Source organism: the organism of the source record quoted next, unplaced genomic scaffold (genome assembly GCF_019419815.1).
Source record: "Pyrus x bretschneideri cultivar Hongxiangsu unplaced genomic scaffold, Pyrus_bretschneideri_v1 Contig92, whole genome shotgun sequence".
Taxonomy (NCBI): domain Eukaryota; kingdom Viridiplantae; phylum Streptophyta; class Magnoliopsida; order Rosales; family Rosaceae; genus Pyrus; species Pyrus x bretschneideri.
This window is the reverse complement of record NW_025999834.1, coordinates 748,509-774,442: the sequence shown is the minus strand read 5'-3', so window position 1 is coordinate 774,442 and position 25,934 is coordinate 748,509. Positions and strand designations below refer to the sequence as shown.

The window sequence follows — 25,934 nt, the reverse complement described above, 5'->3', positions numbered from 1 at the left end:
GAAAATCAAAGTGTATGCAAGTGTGACATGTGTGGAGAAGAACCTTCTAGCTAGCATTCATCCATATTTTCATCACATTCATATTTACATTCTGCCTTTAAATTACAATCGTTGCATTTAATTTATTTTCGTCAAAATCTCAATCCCCCTTTACCTTAGTGTCTAATTTAGTTAGAAAGTGTCTTAGTTTGTGTTTATAAGCGTTTTGTATTCTTTGAGTCTTTTGATTTGTTTTAGTGTTTTATCGTTTAGTTTGCATTCTTTGAGTCTAGTTTAGTGTTTTATATTGTTTTTACGTTCTTAAGTCAATTTAGAAGGTTTTAGCAAGCCCTCCTAATCCCCGGTCTAGAACGATCCCTCACTTATCCATTCTACTACAATTGTCAAACGAGGGTTTAATTTGAGTGTCAAGTAATTCTCACATCAAGCCGCAGCTACATTCATATATCAACCAGCCGTGCATCTCATCACCCAAAAAGCCGTAGCCACCAGATCCCATAATTCTTTCCAGCCGTGTTTTTTTCCCTTCCAGCCGCAGCCTTCCTCCACCCTTCCAGCCACCATACCAACCTTCCTCCATCACTCCACCACCTTGCCGCACCACCACACTTCCCTAAACCCATCCCTAAACCAGAAAATCAACCAAAAACACAATAAACCTTCTCTGCCGCAGCAAGAAGAAAGGAGGAAGAGGACTTTAAATCACGCAGAAATTCAAGTGGATTCGTTGGGCATTTTAGGTGTAATCAATCCTTTGTTCTTTATGTTTAAATTCAATTGTATTTCTCTTTTTGCGAACATGAGAGGCTAAACCCCCCTAGTTAGCTAGGGGGTGATTCGAAACCATGGTTATACTTGCAATATGAATTGATTACTTTTGGTTGGAATTTCATGAATGTTGGATTCAATTCATTTAACTGTTTGATTGATAACTTGTTTGTGTATGTTTATTGAGAGTGCACGCTTAATGTTCATGCATAAATTTGACGCTAGAATATAAGTGAGTTTCACCTAATAGTTATGAACTTATATTCACAAGTAGTGGAGGTTGCTTATAAACAATCGCGTTAATTGAATTCCTGGCAAGAGTATCATGCTTTTCATAGTTGCAAATGCCTTGTCGATGCTTATAATTTCCAAAGAACGTAATGATTCTAACTTGTATCTTTATCATGCTGTTCATATAGAGAACTTGTTGGGAATAATTTGTTTGCGATGCATATTCATCCAATTCAATGATTCTAGGGAAATTTGAAGGTTAATTTAAGCGGACCTAATTAACTTGGAGTGTCGAGTTCCATAATTCATCAAAAGATCAACTGAAAATCAAAGTGTATGCAAGTGTGACATGTGTGGAGAAGAACCTTCTAGCTAGCATTCATCCATATTTTCATCACATTCATATTTACATTCTGCCTTTAAATTACAATCGTTGCATTTAGTTTAATTTCGTCAAAACCTCAATCCCCCTTTACTTTAGTGTCCAATTTAGTTAGAAAGTGTCTTAGTTTGTGTTTATAAGCGTTTTGTATTCTTTGAGTCTTTTGAGTTGTTTTAGTGTTTTATTGTTTAGCTTTGCATTCTTTGAGTCTAGTTTAGTGTTTTTAACGTTTGTTTTACGTTTTTGAGTCAGTTTCCAAGTGATTTAGTAATCCCTCCTAATCCCCGGTCTAGAACGATCCCTACTTGCATCTTTACTACAATTGTCACAAGAGGGTTTTAATTTGTGTGCTTAATTAGTTCGCATCAAATTTTTGGCGCCGTTGCCGGGGATTAGCAACTTTGCTAATCCCTTGGATTGTTTAATTTCTGTTTATTTATTTATTTTGTTGAAGTTTCTGATTTTGTTTTGTTTTCCTTGTTTTAGGTACTAGTGCATGACTCGGAGTTCTCAACCGATTCGTGAGCATATCTCAGACTTTGACAGCGATTTTGAGAGGACTTTGAGACGGACGAAGAAGCATCACGAATCAAATCCGCCAAGCCCGGAACCTGAGCTTGAAGAACAAGTTCTAGAAGAGGAAGAAGAGGCCACGGCAGGGATCTTTGAGGAACCCACGGCAAGAGTATTTGAAGAAGTCCGAGACATGGCCGTAGACAACCGGACACTTAAGGAGCTTTCCGCTTCAGGATTGGCTAATGCAGCACCTTTGTGCATCCAATATCCCCCACCGGCCGAAGGGAAGACCGAGGAGTTTGAGTTGAAGTCAAGCTTGCTCCACCACATTCCGAAGTACCATGGGATGTCCATGGAGGATCCGAACAAGCATCTAAAGGAATTCGAGGTGGTGTGCTCAAGTATGACTCCCGTCAACGTTGACGGAAGTATATTAAAGATGAAAGCTTTTCCATTTTCTTTGATGGACAAAGCCAAGGATTGGTTATATGACTTAGCTCCCGGAACCGTTACATCGTGGGAGAGCATGAAGAGGGCCTTTCTGGAGAAGTTTTTCCCAACTTCTCGAATCATCCTTTTACGAAAAAGGATAAGTGGAATCCAGCAAGATGATGGTGAGTCTTTTCCTACGTACTATGAATGTTTTAAATCTCTTGTTGCTTCTTGTCCACAGCACCAGATGAAGGAGGAGTTGCTTCTGCAATACTTCTATGAGGGGCTCCTGCCAATCGAACGACAAATGCTCGACGCATCGGCGGGTGGAGCATTGGTGGACAAGACGCCCAGGGATGCCAAGGTCTTGATCGCTAATCGAGCGTTGAACGCTCAACAATATGAAGGAGTGGGACAAAGAGGACCCCCACGGCAGCAGGTTCATGAGGTAAGTTCCGCACCTGATATTCATTCACAGTTAGCTAATCTTACCTCCATTGTGTCTCAGATGGCCGAAGGCATGAGGATGCAAGGACCAGTTGTATGCAGGGTGTGTTCAATCCAAGGACATGCTTCTGAGAAGTGCCCACAGCTCATAGAAAATGGTGGATGGGAAAGCGCCAACGCCATTGGATTTCAGGGCCAGAACCAACCAAGGAACGATCCGTACTCAAACACTTATAATCCAGGTTGGCGAGACCACCCGAACTTCAAATGGAGGGAGCCCCAACAACCACCACAACAAGGGGGCTTTAGGCAACAACCTCCGGGCTTCTTCACCAAGCCATTCGTCCCCACACAAGCACCTCCACAACTTGCCCAAACAAGTTCAGGTAACACGTTAGATAATGATACACTCCTTAAGTTACTAACGAATTTGTCTCAGGGGCAAGAAGATCAAGCGAAGGCTATGCAAAATCAAGATAAGAGGGTGGATCAACTTGAGAAACAAATTGGGCAGATTGCCGAGTTTGTAGGTAAGTTTTGAGATCCCGGACAACTCCCTAGTTCCACCATTCCAAATCCGAAGGGAGGTTTCGAATCAGCTAAAGCAATCACCCTAAGAAGTGGTAAGGAAGTTGGGGCAGGTCCTACACCAAAATCAAGCGAAGAAGAGGATAAAAAGCTGCAAAATGAAGAGGAGGATACAAGCAAGCCCACGACAAGGGTACAAACACCCTTGCCGCAACTACCAAGGGACATTAATGCACCCAACTCATCTCATTCAGCCACCAAAGGTGAGTTGGAGTCAAAATTGATTAATTCTAACTTTGTTCCACCCAATGTTCATTTTCCTAGCAGATTTTTGCAATCCACGAAAGAAGAGGAGGAAAAAGATGTTCTAGAGACATTTAGAAAAGTTCAAGTCAACATACCCCTTTTGGATGCAATCAAGCAAATCCCGAAGTATGCGAAGTTCTTGAAAAAGCTTTGTACAACAAGGAAACGGATTCAAGAAAAAGAGGTGGTTCATGTAAGTAAGAATGTCTCTGCCATCTTGCAACGCAAACTACCTCCCAAATGCAAAGATCCAGGTAGTTTCACTATCCCTTGTGTAATTGGAAATACAAAGTTCGAACATGCCATGCTAGATTTAGGTGCCTCAATTAATGTCATGCCATATTCTGTTTATGCATCTATGAATCTAGGAGAGCTTAAAAAGGATGGTGTTATTATTCAATTAGCTGATAGATCTAATGCATACCCGAAAGGAGTTTTGGAGGATGTTTTGGTGCAGGTAGACCATTTGATTTTTCCTGCAGATTTCTATGTGCTTGACATGGAAGATTCGGCACACTCTCCATCATCACCACTCTTACTTGGACGACCTTTCATGAAAATAGCTCAAACCAAGATTGATGTGGCCAAGGGAGCAATCACTATGGCCTTTGGTGGTGATATGATTAACTTTAAGATTCCTGAATCGATTGAGACTACTAATGATGTTCGTTCTTGTTGTGCCATTAATGTAATTGAACACATAGGGACGGAGTATTCAACAAAGATCAAGAAGGATGTTTCTCGAACTACCACCGAGAAGGAACTTGGAGTAGAGAACAAGGAGTGCACGGCTCTAATCTTGAAAGGACCACAATTGGCCATGAGCAATTCTTGTGCATCCGTCCATTGTGCTACCACTTCTTTGCCGTACAAAGGTAAGCCACCTATTCCAAATTTGATTCCCATTTCAACTAATAGGTTGTTACCTCGTGTGGTGCAGGTACCTAATCGAATTCAACGTCGTGGGAGAATTCGTGTTGATGTAGACAAGAAAAACACGACAATAAGAAAGGATCATTATCCCACTCCATTCAAGGACCCAAAGCATGAAGTGGTTCGTCGGACAGATTGTAGTTGCACCCCTCTATGCCGTGGGGTTCCATAAACCTTCAAGGGAGCATCGTCCGGCTGGAAGACGTTAAAGCAAGCGCTTCGTGGGAGGCAACCCATGCAATCAACAAAGGAAGAACTTGGGAATCGCTCCACACTCAGATTTGCGTTCCTACACCCTTTCCTTTGTTGCTTATTTTATGTTTTGTGTAATGTTTTTAATTGTGTCTAAAACATTGAGGACAATGTTTAGTTTAAGTGTGGGGGGGTAACATTCTGTTTTGAGACTTTGTGCATGAAATTCGTAGGGTATTACCACCTAACATGTTTAAACTTGTTCTTTGTTGTTTTTAAGTGTTTTTAAGCTATTTTAGAGTGTTTTAGAGTGTGTTGACTTAAAAATCCGAAAATACCATAAAAATTTGAAAAATTGCTTTGAAAAACCCAAAAAGAGTTGTTTTTGTGTGTTTGTTTGTGTCGTAGGTCACCTTCCAACGCAATGATGAGGATTTGGTTTTTAATGGCATGATGGTTAAAGAAAGTTACAAACATGGATGGACGTTTGATATACTCTTTGGTTTATGCTTGGTTGTAGTTATAGTTTACGAATTCACATGTAATCACAAAAGAAAAAATTAGTTTTTGTAACATGCTTGAAGGAAGGAACTTAAACAAACGCTACATCCCTGTGAGACTTGAGCCTAAACGTTAGTTGGAGAGTTATAATCTATGCATCATTGTTTTCTAAGTCGTTGCATGATCTCATTATTCTTTGCTTGGTTGCTACTTAGAAGGCGTTTCATCACTTAGTTCCAAATGCTAGAACTCATGCCCATTTCATTCAAAGCATGTCATTGATTTGCATAACACGTATTCAAGATGAAGTTGTGTTGTGAACACCATAGCCAAATTGCCATATTTCCCTTTTCATTTGTTTTGTAGGATTTAACCCCGTTGAGCCTTGTGTAGCCTATGTTCTTTGTTAACCCACATTATCCTCACCTATCCTAGATTAGGACCATCCTTACCCTTGTTCTTGAAGCATAGTAAGCAATGAATTCCTTTTGATTAATGTGTTGCAGAAAATAAGTGTGGGGGAAGGATTATGAATGTGAGTTTTTGTGCCATAGGCACGGTTAGAAAAAAAGAAAAAAAAAGAAAAGAAAAGAAAAGAAAAAAGTGAAAAAGAGTTGAAAAGAAGTGAAAAAGAGTTCCAAAGTATTGGTTGTTGAAGTAAGGGCCCAAAACAATGAATTAGGCCCTAAGAGTTGTTTAAATCTCCCCTGTTTGTCTAAAAGTTGATTTCTGCATTCTAAGGAAATTCTAAGTCTTAATTTCATTACTTTACTTGCTAATGCTTAAAGAACTTTTGTTTATCCCTACCTTTCCTTGTGAGCCAACACCCCAAGCCCCGTTACAACCCTTGACTTCTATCTTGAGTGTTGTGCATTTCAATTGTGGAGTTTGAATTTGGTATGAGCATATGGTGTCACTGGTTCTCGCATCTAAGTAGTAGCATTACATTCATGAGATCATATCTAAACACGTTTAATTACTCCAGAAATTGCGTTCTTTGTTATAACATATGTGAGTACTAGTCTTTCATGTTTACATCAATCTGCTCACATATAACTAGTGTAGGGTGTGTAGTCAGAAAATCTGAGTGAAAATTGAGTGCATAACTAGTGAGGAATTGAGGGAATTCTCTAAGGCATGTTACTACATTTAAAATGTATTTTAATTGATTAATTGCGAACTAGTGAATGGTGACTATGATTAAGTATGTGCTCGAGAGGAAGGAAGACTAAAAGCTATGTGAGTAATGATCTTTGATATGTCATGTTTCATTGGAAATCCCTGAGGCAAACGTTGGAAGGTTTAGGTTATGTTTTGTTTGTTTTGTTTCGTATTGTTTACTTTAGTTGTTTTGTTTTGCTCGAGGACTAGCAAAAGTTAAGTGTGGGGGAATTTGATAGGAGCATATTCATGCGACTTAATTAGCTTGTTCTCGTGCATTTATGTTGTGTTTACTTAGTTGTTTTAGTGTTTAAGGCCACTTTTGTGTATTTTCAGATTATAAGGCCAAAGTGTGCAAGAAGATGCAAATTGGAGCCTTTTGGAGCGAAAGAGGAATGAATGAGTTGAAGACTTGAAGAAACGACGAATTCCTACTCCAACGAAGAATTCTTACCAAAACGAGGAATCCTACTCAAACAAGGTTTCCTACTTGAAGTAGGAAAGTTAACCCTAAGTTTCCCGTTTTGGTAACCTTTCCTAAACTTAAACGTCCGTATTTTCTAGCCACTTTGACGGCCTTATAGGCACTTTAGGACACAAAACCAAGGCTTTAGCCCATTTCCCTTCCCTTGCTGTGCAAGGGGGGGTAGTTTTGTCTCATTTCATGCATTAAACCCTAAACCCTAATCACCCTAATTACTCTAGCCGCATCTTTATATTTATGTTTTAATTTCCTATTTTCGTAAGCCTTTGATTTAATTTTAAATAAGCTAGGATTAGTTTTCTGAAATCATACATTTTCCTAACCCTAGCCGCAAAACCCCATCCTTTTTCTCACATCATGCAGCCACCATCCCATTTTAATTCTTATTCCCTAAGCCACTTTTTCCCATTCCTTCCCATCAATCCATGCATCAATTCACAACCTAATTAACCATTTTTTTCATTTAAGTCGTAGCACCCATTCAGCCATTCATCATTGACCCTAAATTACAACCAAGTTATTCCAGCCGTGGGATCCCATTCATGCCATTTAGTATTCAGCCATTAACCCTTTTCTTTTAAAACTTAGCCGCAAAAGCCATTCATTCTGTTACCTTTCATCCCATTCATTCTTCAAGCCGTGCATTCCATTTAACCCTAACACTAATCAGCCACCATCCACACTAATCCTCTCATATTTTATTCCATAAGCCGCAGCTACATTCATATATCAACCAGCCATGCATCTCATCCCCCAAAAAGCCGTAGCCACCAGATCCCATAATTCTTTCCAGCCGTGTGTTTTTCCCTTCCAGCCGCAGCCTTCCTCCACCCTTCCAGCCACCATACCAACCTTCCTCCATCACTCCACCACCTTGCCACACCACCACACTTCCCTAAACCCATCCCTAAACCAGAAAATCACCCAAAAACACAATAAACCTTCTCTGCCGCAGCAAGAAGAAAGGAGGAAGAGGACTTTAAATCGCGCAGAAATTCAAGTGGATTCGTTGGGCGTTTTAGGTGTAATCAATCCTTTGTTCTTTATGTTTAAATTCAATTGTATTTCTCTTTTTGCGAACATGAGAGGCTAAACCCCCCTAGTTAGCTAGGGGGTGATTCGAAACCATGGTTATACTTGCAATATGAATTGATTACTTTTGGCTGGAATTTCATGAATGTTGGATTCAATTCATTTAACTGTTTGATTGATAACTTGTTTGTGTATGTTTATTGAGAGTGCACGCTTAATGTTCATGCATAAATTTGACGCTAGAATATAAGTGAGTTTCACCTAATGGTTATGAACTTATATTCACAAGTAGTGGAGGTTGCTTATAAACAATCGCGTTAATTGAATTCCTGGCAAGAGTATCATGCTTTTCATAGTTACAAATGCCTTGTCGATGCTTATAATTTCCAAAGAACGTAATGATTCTAACTTGTATCTTTATCATGCTGTTCATATAGAGAACTTGTTAGGAATAATTTGTTTGCGATGCATATTCATCCAATTCAATGATTCTAGGGAAATTTGAAGGTTAATTTAAGCGGACCTAATTAACTTGGAGTGTCGAGTTCCATAATTCATCGAAAGATCAACTGAAAATCAAAGTGTATGCAAGTGTGACATGTGTGGAAAAGAACCTTCTAGCTAGCATTCATCCATATTTTCATCACATTCATATTTACATTCTGCCTTTAAATTACAATCGTTGCATTTAGTTTAATTTCGTCAAAACCTCAATCCCCCTTTACTTTAGTGTCCAATTTAGTTAGAAAGTGTCTTAGTTTGTGTTTATAAGCGTTTTGTATTCTTTGAGTCTTTTGATTTGTTTTAGTGTTTTATTGTTTAGCTTTGCATTCCTTGAGTCTAGTTTAGTGTTTTTAACATTTGTTTTACGTTTTTGAGTCAGTTTCCAAGTGATTTAGTAATCACTCCTAATCCCCGGTCTAGAACGATCCCTACTTGCATCTTTACTACAATTGTCACAAGAGGGTTTTAATTTGTGTGCTTAATTAGTTCGCATCAGGTCTCTATGTGAAACTCCTTTGTATTGTTGTGCATTCAAGGCTTGATTTGCTATTAAGATCATTGCAGCAACTGGTGTTTTGTCAACCAAAGCATCTCCTGCCGAGGTATCAAGCATTTGTCTCTCAATTGGAAGTAGTCCTTCATAGAAATATTAAATTAAGAGCTCTTCCTTCATTTGATGTTGTGGATAGGATGCAACTAAAGTCTTGAAACGCTCGTAACACACTGGAAAGGATCTTCTCCGGCCTTGTTGAATTCCACAAATTCTTTTCCTCAAAAGAATGACTCTTGAAGTTGGGAAGAATTTCTCTAAGAATGCTTTCTTCATGCTTTCCCAAGAAGTGATGGTTCTAAGTGCTAATTCAAAGAGCCAATCATTAGCCTTGTCTATAAGAGATAATGGAAAGGCTTTCATCTTCAAAATATTCCCATCCACATTAATGGGTGTCATACTCGAGCATACTACTTCAAATTCCTTAAGATGCTTGTTCGGATCTTCCATGGACAACCTATGGTATTTGGGAATGTGATGCAGCAAACTAGACTTCAATTCAAACTCATCAGTCTTGCCTTGAGCTGCTATAAGGTATTGAAGGCAAAGAGGGACGACATTGTCCAATCCCAAGGCTAAAAGTTCCTTAATTGTTCGATTGTCTATAGCCATGTCTTGTTCCTCTTCCTCTTCTTCTTCTTCAAATTTGGATTTAGAACTAGAACTAAGTGGATTGGGTTTTGGCTGCTTCCTCTTCCTTCTCAAAGTTTGTTCAAAATCGTCATCAAACTCCAACCGTCATCAGTCCCGGCTTACTGGATTTGCACCATTCCCAGAAGTGAATGCTGCTTCCCTTGAAGGGAATACCACATCCTCTCGTGGCAATAATTACAAACGAGGACATGGCCACAAGCGAGGCTGGTGGAATGGGAAAGGCAAGAACCATGATGTCTAGGTTCCAAGGCATAATACAGGCCAAAGCTTTAAGTGTGCAAATCGCCAGAAAGGCAAAGCTCATATGAACACTCCTAGAAATCCTGAAAGAGTTTGCCATAGGTGTGGTGGCAATAGGCACTGGGCGCATACCTGTCGTACCGCAAAACATTTAGTGGATCTGTATCAAGCCTCCCTCAAGGGTGTCGAGACCAATTTCCTCGACCAGGCTAAACCAATTGATATACCTGATCCAGTGACTGATTTATCAGGACAGTTGAACACAACCCACCTAGATGTTTCAGACTTTATTATTGAAAAAGGGAATGAAGTTTATGGGTCCAATTGAATCATTTATGCTTAATGTACTCTTGTTATTTGTATTTATGATTTAATGCTCGCATTTTAAATTCAATAAAAGTAGTATTCTAGTATGAATAAATTGCTTTTAACTGTAATTTCCATTACTCAGAGAGCATGGATAAAAATTATGGTTGTTTTCAAAACAAGAGCAATGGTGGAGACCTTTGTCTTGCAGACAGCGCAACCACGCATTCAGTACTTCAAGATCGAAAGTATTTCTCGAACATGGTACTTGCAAAAGTAAAAGTAACAACAATATCAGGGCCTTCAGATGTAATTAAAGGCTTAGGAAAAGCCCAGATCATGTTACCAAATGGAACAATGTTGTCCATACAGAATGCGTTGTACGCTACTCAATCCACTTGAAATTTGTTGAGTTTTAAAGACATACGTCTAAACGGATACCACATTGAAACAAAAAGTGCAGAAAATGTGGAATATCTATGCATTACCTCCAATGATATCCAGAAGCGTATATTGGAGAAGTTGCATGGTTTATCAAGTGGATTGTATTATACATACATAAAGACAATTGAGGCATATACTGTCATGAACTCAAAAGTTTATATGCTTTGGCATGACCGTCTGGGTCATCCAGGATCCACCATGATGCGTAGGATCATTACCAACTTTAATGGACATCCTTTATTGAACAGACACATTGTTGTCTCAAATGATAACCCTTGCAAGGCTTGTTCCCAAGGGAAGTTGGTAATTAGACCATCACAACTAAAGGTTGATGCTGAATCCCCATCATTTTTGCAAAGGATCCAAGGGAATATTTGTGGGCCTAGTCAACCACTTTGTGGACCATTTCGATATTTTATGGTTTTGGTTAATGCATCTACCCGATGGTCACATGTTTGCCTGTTATCTACTCGAAATGTAGCTTTTGCGAGACTTCTTGCTCAGATAATTAAGTTGCGAGCACAATTCCCAGATCATCCCATTAAGTCAATCCGACTTGATAACGGTAGTGAATTTACATCTCAAACCTTTGATGATTACTGTATAGCATTGGGCATTGATGTTGAACATTCTGTTCCTCATGTCCATACTCAAAATGGTTTAGCAGAGGCATTTATCAATGGGCTTCAATTAATAGTCCGCACTCTGCTCATGAAAACAAAATTGCCAGTATCTACATGGGGACATGCCATATTACATGCTGCATCATTGGTTAGATTGAGACCTATAGCCAACTACCAATATTCATTAATACAACTCATGTTTGAGCATCAGCCAAATATTTCACATTTTCGAGTTTTTGGTTGTGTTGTTTATGTGCCTGTTGCACTGCCACAACGCACTAAAATGGGACCTCAGCACAGACTGGGAATTTATGTGGGCTTTGATTCACCATCTTTAATTAGATATTTGGAACCTTTGACAGGTGATATGGTTACACCTTGTTTTGTTGATTGTCACTTTGATAAGATAGTATTCCCGTCATTAGGGGGAGAAAAGACCGTTCCATAAGAACGACAACAGCTGACATGGGTTCTTCCCACCTTGTCTCATTTTGATCCTCAAAGCATGCAATGTGAAAATGAAGTGAAAAGGATCATTCACCTTCAAAGTATTGCTAACAAAATGCCAGATGCATTTAATAATGCTTCGAAAGTGACAAAGTCACATATACCAGCTGCAAATGCACCTGCAAAAATTGATGTCCCTGTTGGACAAAATAAAGTGGCAGCGAATGATTCATCTAGTGCACGCCTGAAGCGTGGTAGACCCCTAGGTTCAAAAGATTCAGCCCTTCGAAAGAGAAAGATGAGGGCACAATTGAACCCAAATGAAATCATTCAGGAAAAGAAAATGAATGATAAATTCACAATTCATAATTCTGTACTTCCAGAAAAAGAAAAATGTCCTTGATGAGACATTTGTCCCTGAAGAGATAGAAGTATATGAAAACAAAGAAATATCCATAAATTATGCATGCACTAATGAATTGTGGGATCGAAATGAAATAATCATCGATGATATGTTTGCATTTGCAATAGCCACTGAAATTATATTAAGCGATGACATTGAGCCCCGCTCTGTTGAAGAATGCAAACAGAGACAAGATTGGCCTACGTGGAAAGATGCAATCTAGACAGAATTAAATTCCTTGGAAAGGCGAAGTGTTTTTGGACCAGTAGTCCAAACCCCGCCTGGTGTAAACCCCGTGGGTTACAAATGGGTATTCACAAGGAAACGCAACGAGAAAAATGAGATTGTAAGATACAAAGTAAGACTCGTTGCACAAGGTTTTTCACAAAGACCTGGAATTGATTATGAAGATACATACTCTCCTGTAATGGACGCAATTATGTTCCGTTACTTAATAAGTTTGGTGGTTTCAAAAAAACTTGACATGCGACTTATGGATGTCATCACCGCGTATTTATATGGAGAATTAGATACTAACATATATATATATATATATATATATATATGAAAGTCCCAGAAGGACTTCAGTTGCTTGAAGCAACTAACAAACCACGAGGTATGTTCTCAATTAAATTAAGGTGATCATTATATGGGCTGAAACAATCTGGACGAATGTGGTACAATCGTCTGAGTGAGTATTTGATTAAAGAAGGATATGCCAACAATGTCATCTACCCTTGTGTATTCATTAAGAAATCAAATACTGGATTTGCTATAGTGGCAGTATATGTCAATGATATGAACCTAGTTGGAACCCCTGAAGAGCTCAATAAAACTGCTAAATATCTGAAAAGTGAATTTGAAATGAAAGACCTTGGGAAAACAAAATATTATCTCGACCTGCAGATCAAGCATTGTGTTAATGGAATTTTGGTCTTTCAATCAGCTTACATTGAAAAAATACTGAAGTGATTTGGCATAGACAAGGCTTATCCACTTAACACCCCAATAGTCGTTCGTTCTTTGGACATTAAGAAAGATTCATTCCGTCCAAAAGAAGATGATGAACTGGTCCTTGGTCCAGAAGTACCATATTTGAGTGCAATAGGTGCTTTATTGTATTTAGCACAATGTACTAGATCAGATATAGCTTTTTCAGTTAACTTGTTAGCAAGATATAGCTCTGCTCCAACAATTCATCATTGGAAGGGAGTCAAAGATGTTCTATGATACCTTCATGGGACAATAAACATGGGTTTCTTCTACTCAGACAAGTCCACAAATGACCAGACCCTTGTTGGATATGCAGATAATGGTTTCCTCTTTGATCCACACAAAACCCGCTCACAAACTGGATATGTGTTCAATAATGGAGAGACTGCAATTTCATGGCGCTCAACAAAGCAAACATTAGTTGCTACATCTTCCAGTCACTCGGAAATAATTGCTTTGCATAAAGCAAGTCGTGAATGCTCTTGGTTAAGATCAATGATCCATCACATTCGGAATTCATGTGGTCTACCTTCAAAGACAGACACTCCAACTATCATTCATGAAGATAATGCAGCATGTGTTGCCCAAACGAAAGAATGATTCATCATGGGCGATAAGACTAAACACATATCTCCAAGATTTTTCAGTACACATGAGCTTCAGAAGGCCTAAGTTATTAAAGTCAGACAAATCTGTTCCAATGAAAATTTGGTAGACTTATTCACCCAAGTCTCTACCAAAGTGCACATTTCAGAAGTTAGTGCAGGGAATTGGATTACGTTGGCTTACCAATTTGAAGAATGCGGAATCAGGGGGAGATACAATTCAGGGGGAGCATCCATGACACATGCATGTTGTACTCTTTTTCCTTCGATTAGGATTTTTTCCCATTGGTTTTTTTCCTATCAAGGTTTTAACGAGGCAACGTAAGCATGCTTAACACCATATCAACAATCTGACTAAAGTTGTACTCTTTTTCCTTCGCTGTGGTTTTTTTCCCACTGGGTTTTCCAAGCAAGGTTTTAACGAGACAACTGATGTTGATATGTGGGCATCCAAGGGGGAGTGTTGTAAATAGTGGGTATGTTTGCCCACATGTGTATAGTAAAGACTCATATGCTAAATAGTAACCCATTTGTAAGTTTCCTTTGAAGTGACTCTATAAATAGAGCACTTTGATTGTTCAAAGTGGGCGAACACCCAAAAAGAGAAAGGAAAGAAATATACCACTTTCAGTATCTTTTATTTTCACACTTGCAATAATTTTATGGTAGTATTAAAAAACTAAACAGTGTACTATTTGCACCCGCTTCGTCTTCGCTCTTAGGAAAGGTTATTTCTCTAACTTTTGCCTATTTATAACAAAACTAACTCACTAAATGCAAAGAAACAATCTAAAAAAGACCCATAAATATGCTCCTATTAGCACGTGGCTAATTAAAGATTCAAGTAATTTAATCTCTACAACTTCTTAATTTGTTGCTATATAAATTACAGCCAACCAAATATATAATTGGGATAACATATGGTATGTTATTTATTATTTTTCGCTATGTATTTAATTATTCGAATTAAATTTATCCTAATAATATGCCTAGAAATCCAACATCCACTAGTCTAAATATTTTATATTAATAATCGTGTTCATTCATTTTATTTTTATAGGGTCAAGGAGTGTAGCTATAAAAAATCATCATAATCGAATTTAAAGTGGCCGTTAAATCGTGATTTCTCGTTAGTAACCATCAAAGGATTTCGTCCCGTTAGTTGGTCTGTGAACATTTGTTTTTGGTGATTTTTGGCATATGAGATCTTGGAGTATATACGTACAAACAAGTTTGACAGTTGGATTGTGGAAATTAGTTTCGTAGTTTGCAAAAATCATTGAAAGAATTATATATGCTAACCATGTCTCTGACTTTGCCTAACGAATATATCCATTTGGCCCAATGAAATAAAACACTAAATCCTAAACTCTAAAGCCTAAAACTTGAAACTTAATTTAGCCCTTGCGTGACGAAATGTTTGTGGTTCGTCAAGCAAGATTTGATGTAATGCACCTCATTTTTCCCTTGGCGCCAAATGTTTGCCCAACGAATATACTCTTGCCCTCCAAAATTATTTCATCATGCAAGCAAAACCATAAGCGTTGACCAGTTTTGCCTCACAAACTGGAAATTTTGTCGAGTAAAATAACTTCACCCAACGAATATATGGTTTGTCGGGCCAAATTTCATAGGGCAAATAGTATTTCTGGTAGTGTCTCTTAACTCTTTTTTTGTTCAATTCTCTCTATCAACTTGGATACATAAAAACTCATAAAATAATTCATTTTGAAGTGCTGCATATTGCAATAGAAGTGCCAAAATGGAAAAGGGGAAGTTATAGCATAAATGGATCACAAACAAATCTTTGATAAGTTTTTGACATACTAGAAGTTTGACTAGGGGTGGTTCAGTATAGGATCCCAAACCGAAAACTTTTAGGATGAGAATTTGAAGACTAATTCCGAACTGAAATTTCGGTATTCCTAATTTTCGAGATTCCCGAAATGTTTTCGGTATTTCGAGATGGATTGGGACTGGAATTTGAGTTTTGGGCTTTTGGGTTTTTGGGTTGAAATTTGAGATTTTTGGATAGTGGGCTAAAATTTAGGCTTTTGGCCTGAAATTTTGTTGCCAAATTTCATATCAATTGAAATTTAGGCTTTTTACCTCTTACAAATTTGAAATTTCATACCAATTGAAATACCATTTCATTCATACCAAGTCAAATTGACATTCCAAAGTTCCAAACTACTTAATTTTGTACTTCTATTTCTAATATAGTCTACCATCAAACTACTTGAACTCAACATTCAACATGCATGCAACTACAATGTAACATCCCACATCGATCAATGGAGAGGGGTTGATGTGCCGTATATGTACATGCCCACCTCTATATAGCACGAGGCCTTTTGAGAACTCACTGACTTCGAATTCCATCGGAACTCCGAAGTTAAGCGAGATTGGGCGAGAGCAATCCCAGAATGAATGACCCACTGGGAAGTTGCTCGTGAGTTCCCAGAAACAAAACCATGAGGGAATGGTAAGCCTAAAGCAGACAATATCGTGTTACGGCGAAGTCAAGACTGGGATGTGACATACAATATGTATATATATTTTCGATTCAGTTTGGGATTCCCAAACCATTGAATATGTAATCTCCCATACCAAAAAGTTCGGTATGGAACCCAAAAATTTTGGTATTATCGGTTTGGAAATTTTTCGATATAGGATCGGGGTTTTTATGGTTTGATTTGTAATTTTCGGGAAAAATTTTCAACCTAAGTTTGATAGAAACTTTTTTTCATGAATAGGATGAATAACATAAATAAATTACAATTCTAAAAGTTGTTTAAATAATTCTAGAAAATCATAGTTGTGAAAATAAAACAAAAAGAGAAATAATGAAATTTCAAAAATAACTTAAAAGCGATTCTTGACCTACTAAAAGTGATTAAAACCACAAAATCCATCTTATATAGCAAGATAGTTGTGTGTTGGGCTCGTCTCATCATTCTTTTTTTAGAAAAATATCTTGGACTGAAATAGACACCAAAAACTTTATAAAAAAATTCATCAATTCATCGTAGAAACACTATTCACTTCAAAATTTGTCTTTCCCATAATATTTCGAAGCTAGGGTTCGAGGGGAAGGGTTTAGAGTTTATGGTTTATGAACTTAAAGTGTAATACCAATGAACAGATGCACTACTATTGTACAAATGAATTGATAATCTTGCGTAAATATATGACAATCACATTAAAAAACTTATTTGGTTCCACGTGGTTGCACGCGACCCATGCCTAGATAAGTGGGAATTGAGAGGAATATTCTTTTGGTAATCTAAATTTGTTTACTTTTTGAAAACCAATGAAAGAACAAGTGCAAATTAGACCACTGTCAAAGTAGCTCAGACACATCTATACATGCAATACACTACCTGCAACATTGACCTAAACAATTTGCAATGATCTTTACTCTTTCAGGATGAGAATCTCTTTTACACCTTTTGATTCTATATAAATCTACTTTATCTGATGATGGGCTAATCATATCTTAACTGATTACTCAACACAACATATATAATATTAACTCTCTCTCTCTCTCTCTCTCTCTCTCTCTCTCGGGGTCGCATGTGGACACACACAAGGAAGCAGCATTAAGATTCATATTTCTCTTCTGAATGAACCTTGAGCCTCTAGGGAAGTTGTATCATTAGGCAATCAATCGTGTTTGGCTTGTTTACAAGTCACTTAAAAGAAGCACTAACTTATCATGCACTTTATAAATATACCACAAACCAAAAAAGGAGAATAGTACTTTGAATATGTTATCATCCCAAGTGTTTTTATTACAAATGGTTACTGAAATTAACTCACATTATTGAAAAAAGTCTTTAAAATTAAAAATCGATCAATATAATCTCTAAAAATAGTGGCACAAAACAATTGTGCCACATTAACACATAACAAATTTTCTGAAAAAATTACAATGGAATAACTATATTGATTTGAGATATCTATTATGAAATTACATTGATTGATTTTCAATTTTAATGATCATCTTGATGATATAAGTTAATTTCAGAAATAATTTGTGATGTAAACTCATGTATAAATATGTATATTATATATATAAAATGAATAGGTATTTTAAATATGATGCAAGTAAAAATTACTATTTGACGGAGATAAACTATAATTAAAGAAGAAAAAAACTGTATATTTAGAAAAAGAGTGATGTTCCCTCGGGATTGAATCCCACTTGCATTGTACCCACAACAGGTGTCAAACAGCATCTCTCTTTTGTGTGTTGATATGAGCAGAACAGCTGCAGCAATACCGGACGAGGATCTTTTTGAATTTTGTGAAGATTTTAGGAATTTTCATATTATAATCGTTCATCGTATATTGTGCAGTTAATTTTTATTAAATATTATTAATAAAAAAATTTAAAATAATTTCTGACCGCATGATTTACGATGAACGACTAGAATGTAAAGATCTTTAAGATTCTCACAATTTGGATCCAGATGGGATCCAAATCCAGCAATATCTAAACCAAACCAAAGCTAAGTTGCTTAGGCTTTACATGTTACATTTTACGAATCTTATGCCTTTTTGTACCCATAATCCGTATACCCCCTCCCCCAACCCCCCACCCACACCAATCCAGCAATATCTAAACCAAAACAAAGCTAAGTTGCTCAGGCTTTACATGTTACATTTTACGAATCTTATGCTTTTTTGTACCCATAATCCGTATACCCCCTCCCCCACTCCTCTCCCCCCACTAACATGCATATATTGGCATATTCAAAGCTTACTACTTTGATTAAAATAATTAGATGCGTAGTTAGATAAAGAAACAAAGACGGGAGGTGCAGATCATGTCATCTGTAAAGTATACTAAAACAAGAGTTGCCTATCATGTCATTTGTAAGGTATATCTCACAAGATATATAGGATTCTTGTAATTTAATCTCATCTAACACTACATTAATCTTATTGTAAGAGCTTGAATCCTCAAGTAGCCCTACTCAAGTTTTTTCCCCTTTCCCAAGTCTCTCAATAGGGAGAGGGTGCTCTTGTGGGCTAACATGCATCGTAGAATAAGGATTGAGCTAATTAACATATGATTTGTACACCTTTAAGCTTTAGCCAATGATTTAGACACATTATTCCTACTTTTTACAAATTTTGAAATGGGCCCACAAATTAGACCACCATGATTTTGGGGTTAGTGACTAACATGCTTATTTTTTGGCTTTAAAGGGGAGTACCAACAAAATATATAGGAGAGTGAAATTTAACACAAGTAGCTCTCTACTATAATGGTGAAGAGGAGTGTTGTCATTCCATCACGGTGTGAGTTCGAATCATGTCGGCTCTTTAATCTAACAAATCTATCGTTTAACACACAAAAAAAAAAAAAAAAACACAAGAAAATTATAGAAAAAATTGATCTCTGCATGGTTGTTTAGCAAAGTAAATAGCTAGTATGGTAACAAGAATGTGAACTCCTGCACTAATTTCAATTCCAACTGACACTAATTTGCAGTCAAACTAACTTTTTATTCAACATCTTGTTTTAGTATTGTGGAACCCATCTGAGATTAAGATGGATTTAAGAATGTAAGGAAAAATAGTTAGCTTCATTCCATTTCATGGATTCATTTTCCTGTACTAACAAAACATTTGCATTTCATGAATTCTTGATATATAAACTAAATCCATAATTTTGAAATTTCATACTATGAGACTATGTACGTACATGTACTAAAAATCGTAATTTGACAAGAAAGACTAACCATAGTAAAACTCGTCTCTGACCAAGGACCAAAATAAATCTCCTAAAAAGAATTTGGGCTAAACTTAGCTAAGGGCTGGGTACATGTAGCAAGCCCTCAAGCTCCTCAACAGGACACCAACATGTGCATCTCAAGTCAAGATGGAAAGATTTAGCCATACATGGCTGGAGATGGAACTAGCAGATCTCCAGTCATCTCTGGTGACAAATGGCGTTATATAATTTTGCCTAACATGAATTGAATGGAAGGCCCGATGTTTCTTATTCAATCAAATATTAGGCATCAACTTTTTAGAATTTTTTTTTTTCAATACTACATAACTAGGCTTGGTAATTTCTGACACGATCCGTTAACTCGACACAAAATTAATAGGTTATCGGGTCTACACGATAACGAATCGGATCGTTATCGGGTAACCCAATAAGCACCTGTTAAGACAATAGGTTGCTCTGGGTATACACGTAGGTAACTTGATACATAATATTATACCCCTAAAAAATATATTAGTTATATATATATATATATATTAAATTTAGAAAATTTGGAGAAGGAGGTAATATATTTTTATATGGTATAGTACTACTGTTTTATTTCTTTTCATAATTTGAATAGTTTATAATGTTTGGTTTTTCTATACTTAGTTTATGCGGAAGAGAGTTCTGATGTGAAAAACCTACAGAAGACATCATCAACAAAACTCTTGAAGGCAATAGATCAGCCAAAGTTCAAATAAAATTTTCCCATGATAATCAATGAAAATTGAACGATTTTGTAAAAGGAATAACGTGCAAATTTTGAGTTTCATTGGCAAAGTTTTAACTTCTAAGAAAGGCTTCACAACCTTAAAAAGAAAAACGCCTTCATTTTGCATGTCCTTGCACATTTGATATTTTGTAGTATACTATTAGTTTTATTGGTGCTTTTTTATTAGGCTATTATTTTGGAGTGTAGATGTAGTACTTAACGACAAATTTGTTTTTATGTTTTGAAGTAATATTTATGTGGCAACGTAGTACGTGTAAATTAAAATAATATATATATTTTTCTTAACAGGTTAGGTCATTTTACCTGTTGGGTAAAGTGACTTGACTTGTTAAGGATCTGTTAAGATAACGGTAACGGATATAACACGACACGACCCATTAAGATAACATATGTTACACGAAACACGGCAAACTTGATCCGTTTGCCAAGCCTATACGTAACATTGAATGATACAATGAAATGAATGGCTTAAATTAAAAATAGAAGATCTAAATAGTTGTGGAAATTAAATACAACGGCTAAAACACTTATCGCATTGAAAGATATGTATACGTTTACTCAGAATTAGTAAATTGCCAATAAAACTAAGGTTAGGAAAGAGGAAAATTCTACAATACAATAATGCATTGACTATTAGAGCATCAATATATCCATAAATTTTTGTTGGGTAGAAACCTAAGAAATTATAGACTTAGAAAAGCGAGGCCGGAGATTTGGATATATCATTATCCCCTCTTTTATATCGATGGGAAAGTAAACTTACTATATATATATATATATATATATATATATATATATATATCTATATTGTACTTAGTAAAGAGTCTAATATTAATTTGGCTGCAGTAGGCAAGTATATTAGTGCCCCCAAATCAAATTCTCATTCTCATAGTTTAGTTTAATTTGATGTACTTATCGATTATAAAATAAGAACTAGCCTAATGGGAAAAATATATTAATTTTTTATTAAACCTAAACCCTATCATGTTTACTCTAAATACATATATAGAAGCACATAATATGATGAATTGCAATTTCAAACAACTGAAACAAAGGCAAGAAGTAATTTTTAAAAAAGAGTCACATAAGCCATCAAAATGTTGGCATTTCATCAAGTTTACGAGGCCCTTAATTTCCCTTCGGGAAGAAGATCGAGTCTTAAGAGAGTAATTAACAAAAGAGAAACGAACTATATAATTAACAACTCAAAATTATATTCAAGTGAAAAACGAAAATAAATGTTTAGTCATGATCCGTATATAAGAGCTAGCTTAACCTTGCCAAGGTTTTTGGTAGTCACGGGAAGCAGTAGTAGCAGGAGCATTAGCAGTATTGACGCAGTTTCCAAGACCAGCAATATTCAGAATGTCACTGTGAGACAGTGATCTCAGTCCCAAGAAATCTCGGGTCAAACCTTCACCGTTTCCACCGCCTTCGTCACTGCCGCTAACGTTGAAATGGGTCAAATTGTTCGAGTCTTTTTTCGCATTGTTGTTCAACATGTTGGGGATGGACCCGAAAGGCTCCAGCTCAAAAGCAGCCCCTTCGAACCCAGTTCCGGATGACAAGGAGTTCATCATATCATGGAGCAGAGAAGCTTGTTGATGTTGATTTTGATGGTGATGATGAACACTTGAGACAGCAGGACCAGTTGTGCCAGGAATAGCATTGGCCCCTGCTGCAGCAAAATCAGACACGTGACCCGGGTTGTGCTGGTGGGCCCTCACCATGGGTTGTGGAGATGCAGAGGTTGCAGCTGCTTCTGAAGTAGTAGCAGCAGTAGTACTGTTCTTGCTGCTCATGGTTGCACCCATCTGAGCTGCCTTCTGTAGCAATGCAGTGGCTGATATGTGTGGGGAAGGCGCAGGCTGGAAGGGTGGGAGTGAGCTGGGGTTAGGGTTTTGGGATGTGTCATTGTGGGAATCATGGAGGGATAAATCTTGGTGGTGGGTTGGGGAGAAGAGTGAGGAGGATGAGGAGAGGTCAATGGTACAGTTTGGTGGGCCCAGCCAAGGTGGTAAATCTGGCCGTAGGGTTGTAAAACTCTGCTGCTCTTTTTTCAGTGAAAAGCCATGGATGTCTTGATTGAATTGGTGCCCTAATTGCACTTGATTAAGATTCATCTGTGGTTGCTGCTGAGAGATGAGAAGATGATGAGGGTGGTTTGCTGAGGTGATGGCTCTTGCACTCTCTTCTGCTAAAGCATCACAGAAGGCTCTGTGAGTGATGAAACTATCCCTCCTGTTTTGATGAAAATCCCCAACAGCAGACAAACCACAAGCAAACAAAAGCAAAAACCCATGTCATAAAAGTGCTTTTGCATAAAAACACATTTTTTGCAGACAGAAATATATTGACTTCCTTCCCACACACACTCCCTTTTGCTCTCATTTCTTTCTGTTTTCATTAATTTTTTTCTATTTCAGAGAGCCAAACAAAGGACAAAGGCAGTCCAGATTAGGCCGTGTGCATTAAAATGTTTCATCTTGGTTCACTCAACGAACCAAATAAAGAATATGTAACTTGATTATTACCCAAGTCCAAAACAAGTAACTTATTTGAATTAAATTTACAATTTTGAAATCTGGGTAATTGAGAAATCATCTTTTTCTAATGACCCAAGTCCTTAATTATTTCATAGATGAAGATATATGCCTGATTAATTAGTATTTGGATTAATCACTAATTAAGAGAGTGTCCTCGCAATTTCATGAATGTAAATGCTTAGAAAAGATGACGAATTTGAGGGTACTTAATTGGTTTACCTCGAGAAAAGGGTTCCACAGTCACATCTATACTCCCTAGTACCACAGGTTTTGGAATGAGCTTTCCAGTCCGATTGAACCGCATACCGCTTTGAGCACTTGTCACATTTCCACTTCTTCTCACCGTGCTTTCTGCAAAAGTGCTTCTTGATCCCAGTTAAATCCCCAAGAGCCCTTGAAGGGTCATGGTGGACGCAGCTGGCTTCTGGGCACACATATACCTTCTTCCTCACCTCCTTGCTTGTTCTTTGCTTGAGCTTCCATGGCAAATTGTGCCCTCTTCTGTGAAGCTGTAGATTCTGGTCTCTCTGAAACCCCTTGTTGCAGATCTCACAGATAAACCTGTTTGTTGCCATTAGTGTCTTGGGGGACAAGGCTATCACTTCTGCATCTGGGTCTGACCCAAAAAATCAATCAAAACATCCAGAAATTAATAAAAGGATAGAGATTAAAGGTGAATTATTTTGGGTTTTGATTGTAATTTGTGAATAATTAATTAATTTTACCTGGATTGCCTGGTAAATTTCTCTTCTTTTTGAGAGTTGGTTGAGCTTGTGGTGGTGTGGTAAAAAACTGTTGGGAAAATCTGGTACCAATTTCATTTCTGTTGCCAGATAAGACACTAGCAGCTTCACCTGATGCTGAAGTAAGATTAGAAATGTTCTCATCGACCAGCTGCTGTGATTGTTGTTGATGGAAGAGCATCATCTTTTTGTTGGGTACCAAAACTTTTGGATTATTAGGAAGCTTGCATCTTTAGGTCCCCCGTATATAAGGCTCTTGATTTTTCTGATTGAGGGTGAGAAGTGTTCAGGATCTGATTAAAAGACAAAACAAATCAAACCAGAAAACTAGAGAGAGAGAGAGAGAGGGGGGAGAGAGAGAGAGAGAGGGGGGAGAGAGAGAGAGAGACAGGGAGAGGGAGGGAAACCAAAGTAAGATGCAAAAATGGAGATAATTTAGTCGAAGTCTTTCAACCAAATAACACCCACTATGGACACATTTACACCTTGATTGTTTCTTACATAAATTTGTTTGGCTCCAACCCTAGAGACAATTTTTGTTTTTTCTGAAGGATTTTAGAGAGAGATCCTGTATGTATAGGTAGGTAGCTACTTTTCTCCTCCAATATGGTTCAGTAGCCATATGCTTGGAAACACCAAGAAGATCCAAAGTATAGCCACACAAATATATATGAACACAAAAGATAAAAGCTTAGAGAGATAAGAGAGAGAGAGAGAGAGAGAGAGAGAGAGAGAGAGAGAGATAGATGTGGATGATAAGAGAGATACCTCTGTAATCCTGAATCCCCAGTCCAAAAACAAAAAAATCACGAAAACCACAACCGAAGGGGAAGGCAACCCTACGGCCAAACCTCTGACGTCTGCACTTTCTGTCTTTTCCTCTGTTCTCTTTCACACAAACCCCAGAAAGAAAATAAAAATATTTCCTTTCTCTCTCAACTCACTCACTTCTTTATTATTTGTACGCGCAACAAAAGCTTTTCAGATAAAGTTTATATTTTTTGTTCTGAATGCTAAAAACCCTTTAAACTAATCAACTACTGTGCTCTCCAACCTTTCCCTTCTATCTCTAAAAAAGTAAGCAGGAAAAAAAAAAGAAAGCTTAAAAAGTAGCCTTGTAAAAAGGACTATCATTTGTATATTTGTATATCTATTTATATATACATATGTGAGAGAGAGAGAGAGAGAGATGTATGTTTTACGTCATGGGCAGTAGACCCTTTTTATCCCAAACTTTCTATAATTGCAGTGGTATGATTGAACATTGATTAATTTGTATGAGGGCATGGCTTAAAAGCTTTAAAAGCTGAATATTACTTACCAAGATAAAAGATGGTTGAATATATATATGTCTGACATTTTTGCATGGTTCGAAGAATAAAAATATGTATAAGATGCAGATTTGATCAGATTATGAATCTCCAAGATAAAGCTATTACACCACTGCTGCTTGCCGCCTCTTTTGCTTTATCGTAAGATGCATCGGTCATGCATATTCTCGCAAGAGCCGTAAAACAATGGTTAGGCTGCTAAGCTACAATATTATCATTAATTAATTCTCCAGAGGAGAAAAGGTTAAAAACTAATTGGACTAATTCAAGCAAGGAGCTAGAGAACAAGAATGTGCGTGACCCTATAACGGAATTAATCATACTAATTTGACTTCAATCTTGTGCAAAGATAGTGTTTATGTTGACTTAAAACAAAGGGTGGAAATGGATTATTTTCTTCTTCTTCTTCTTCTTCTTATGTAAATGGGAATTATTGATTTTCCAAAGTATCCCAATCTTCTTCTTCTTCTTCTTCTTCTTCTTCTTATGTAAATGGCAATTATTGATTTTCCAAAGTATCCCAAATCATCAGGCTTCTTATGTAAATGGGAATTATTGATTTTCCAAAGTATCCCAATCTTCTTCTTCTTCTTCTTCTTATGTAAATGGGAATTATTGATTTTCCAAAGTATCCCAAATCATCAGGTTAGGATCAACTCACTGATAAAATTTTGCTTCGTCGGTTTAGAATCTGTGGGCAAAATAATATCTTCTAGTAGTGAGTAGTGACATAACACCTTTCCTATAAGTTTAGTAAAAAGAGAAAATTATCTAACACTGAAGAAAATAATTATGAGAGGATATAACACTGGATAGTAATGCTAAAACATCAATAAACTACATGTTATGGTCACACTGTTTGGTTACATTATGTTACTCTTCACATTGCCTCCTCCTTTTATTTCCTTATTAATTGTATTAAACCCCAACCATCATGTTAGGATCAACGTTTTTCTCACTTTGGGCCGCTGACAAGATATAGCGTTTTGGGCAGGAAGATGAATGAGATTGATATCCATGCTAATATGTAGCGTTGTGATTTTGAAGAGCTCTTTAGTGTTTAGCCCGTTTTTTCAGTATTAATTTGCAGAAATTTAGGTTGAGTTCGATGTAT

General features: G+C 37.1%; 1 protein-coding gene across 4 annotated transcripts; it reads right to left on the bottom strand.

Annotated features, from left to right (window-relative positions):
* Window positions 1-21,287: 21,287 nt before the first annotated feature.
* LOC103930146 (protein indeterminate-domain 7) lies at window positions 21,288-24,395 on the bottom strand. 4 transcript variants are annotated; one of them, XM_009339444.3, is made up of 4 exons: window positions 24,258-24,395; window positions 23,472-23,782; window positions 22,966-23,362; window positions 21,288-22,441 (listed from the first exon to the last, which is right to left on the bottom strand). In XM_009339444.3, the coding sequence occupies exons 2-4, from the start codon at window positions 23,671-23,673 to the stop codon at window positions 21,472-21,474; spliced, it is 1,569 nt and encodes a 522-aa protein (XP_009337719.2). In that variant the 5' UTR covers window positions 23,674-23,782; window positions 24,258-24,395; the 3' UTR covers window positions 21,288-21,471. The 4 variants fall into 4 exon arrangements, with proteins under 4 accessions (XP_009337719.2, XP_018498739.2, XP_048432812.1 ...); XM_018643223.2 differs by having other exon boundaries at window positions 23,472-23,754; XM_048576855.1 differs by lacking the exon at window positions 24,258-24,395 and adding an exon at window positions 23,975-24,202.
* Window positions 24,396-25,934: the final 1,539 nt, after the last annotated feature.

Excerpts from the sequence above, each read along its gene's own strand:
- LOC103930146 (XM_009339444.3), bottom strand. The coding sequence starts at position 23,673 with ATGATGCTCTTCCATCAACAACAATCACAGCAGCTGGTCGATGAGAAC. Across the intron at positions 23,363-23,471 it reads AAATTTACCAGGCAATCCAG|ACCCAGATGCAGAAGTGATA; the intron begins GTAAAATTAATT and ends TTTTTGGGTCAG. Across the intron at positions 22,442-22,965 it reads TGTGGAACCCTTTTCTCGAG|GAGGGATAGTTTCATCACTC; the intron begins GTAAACCAATTA and ends TCATCAAAACAG.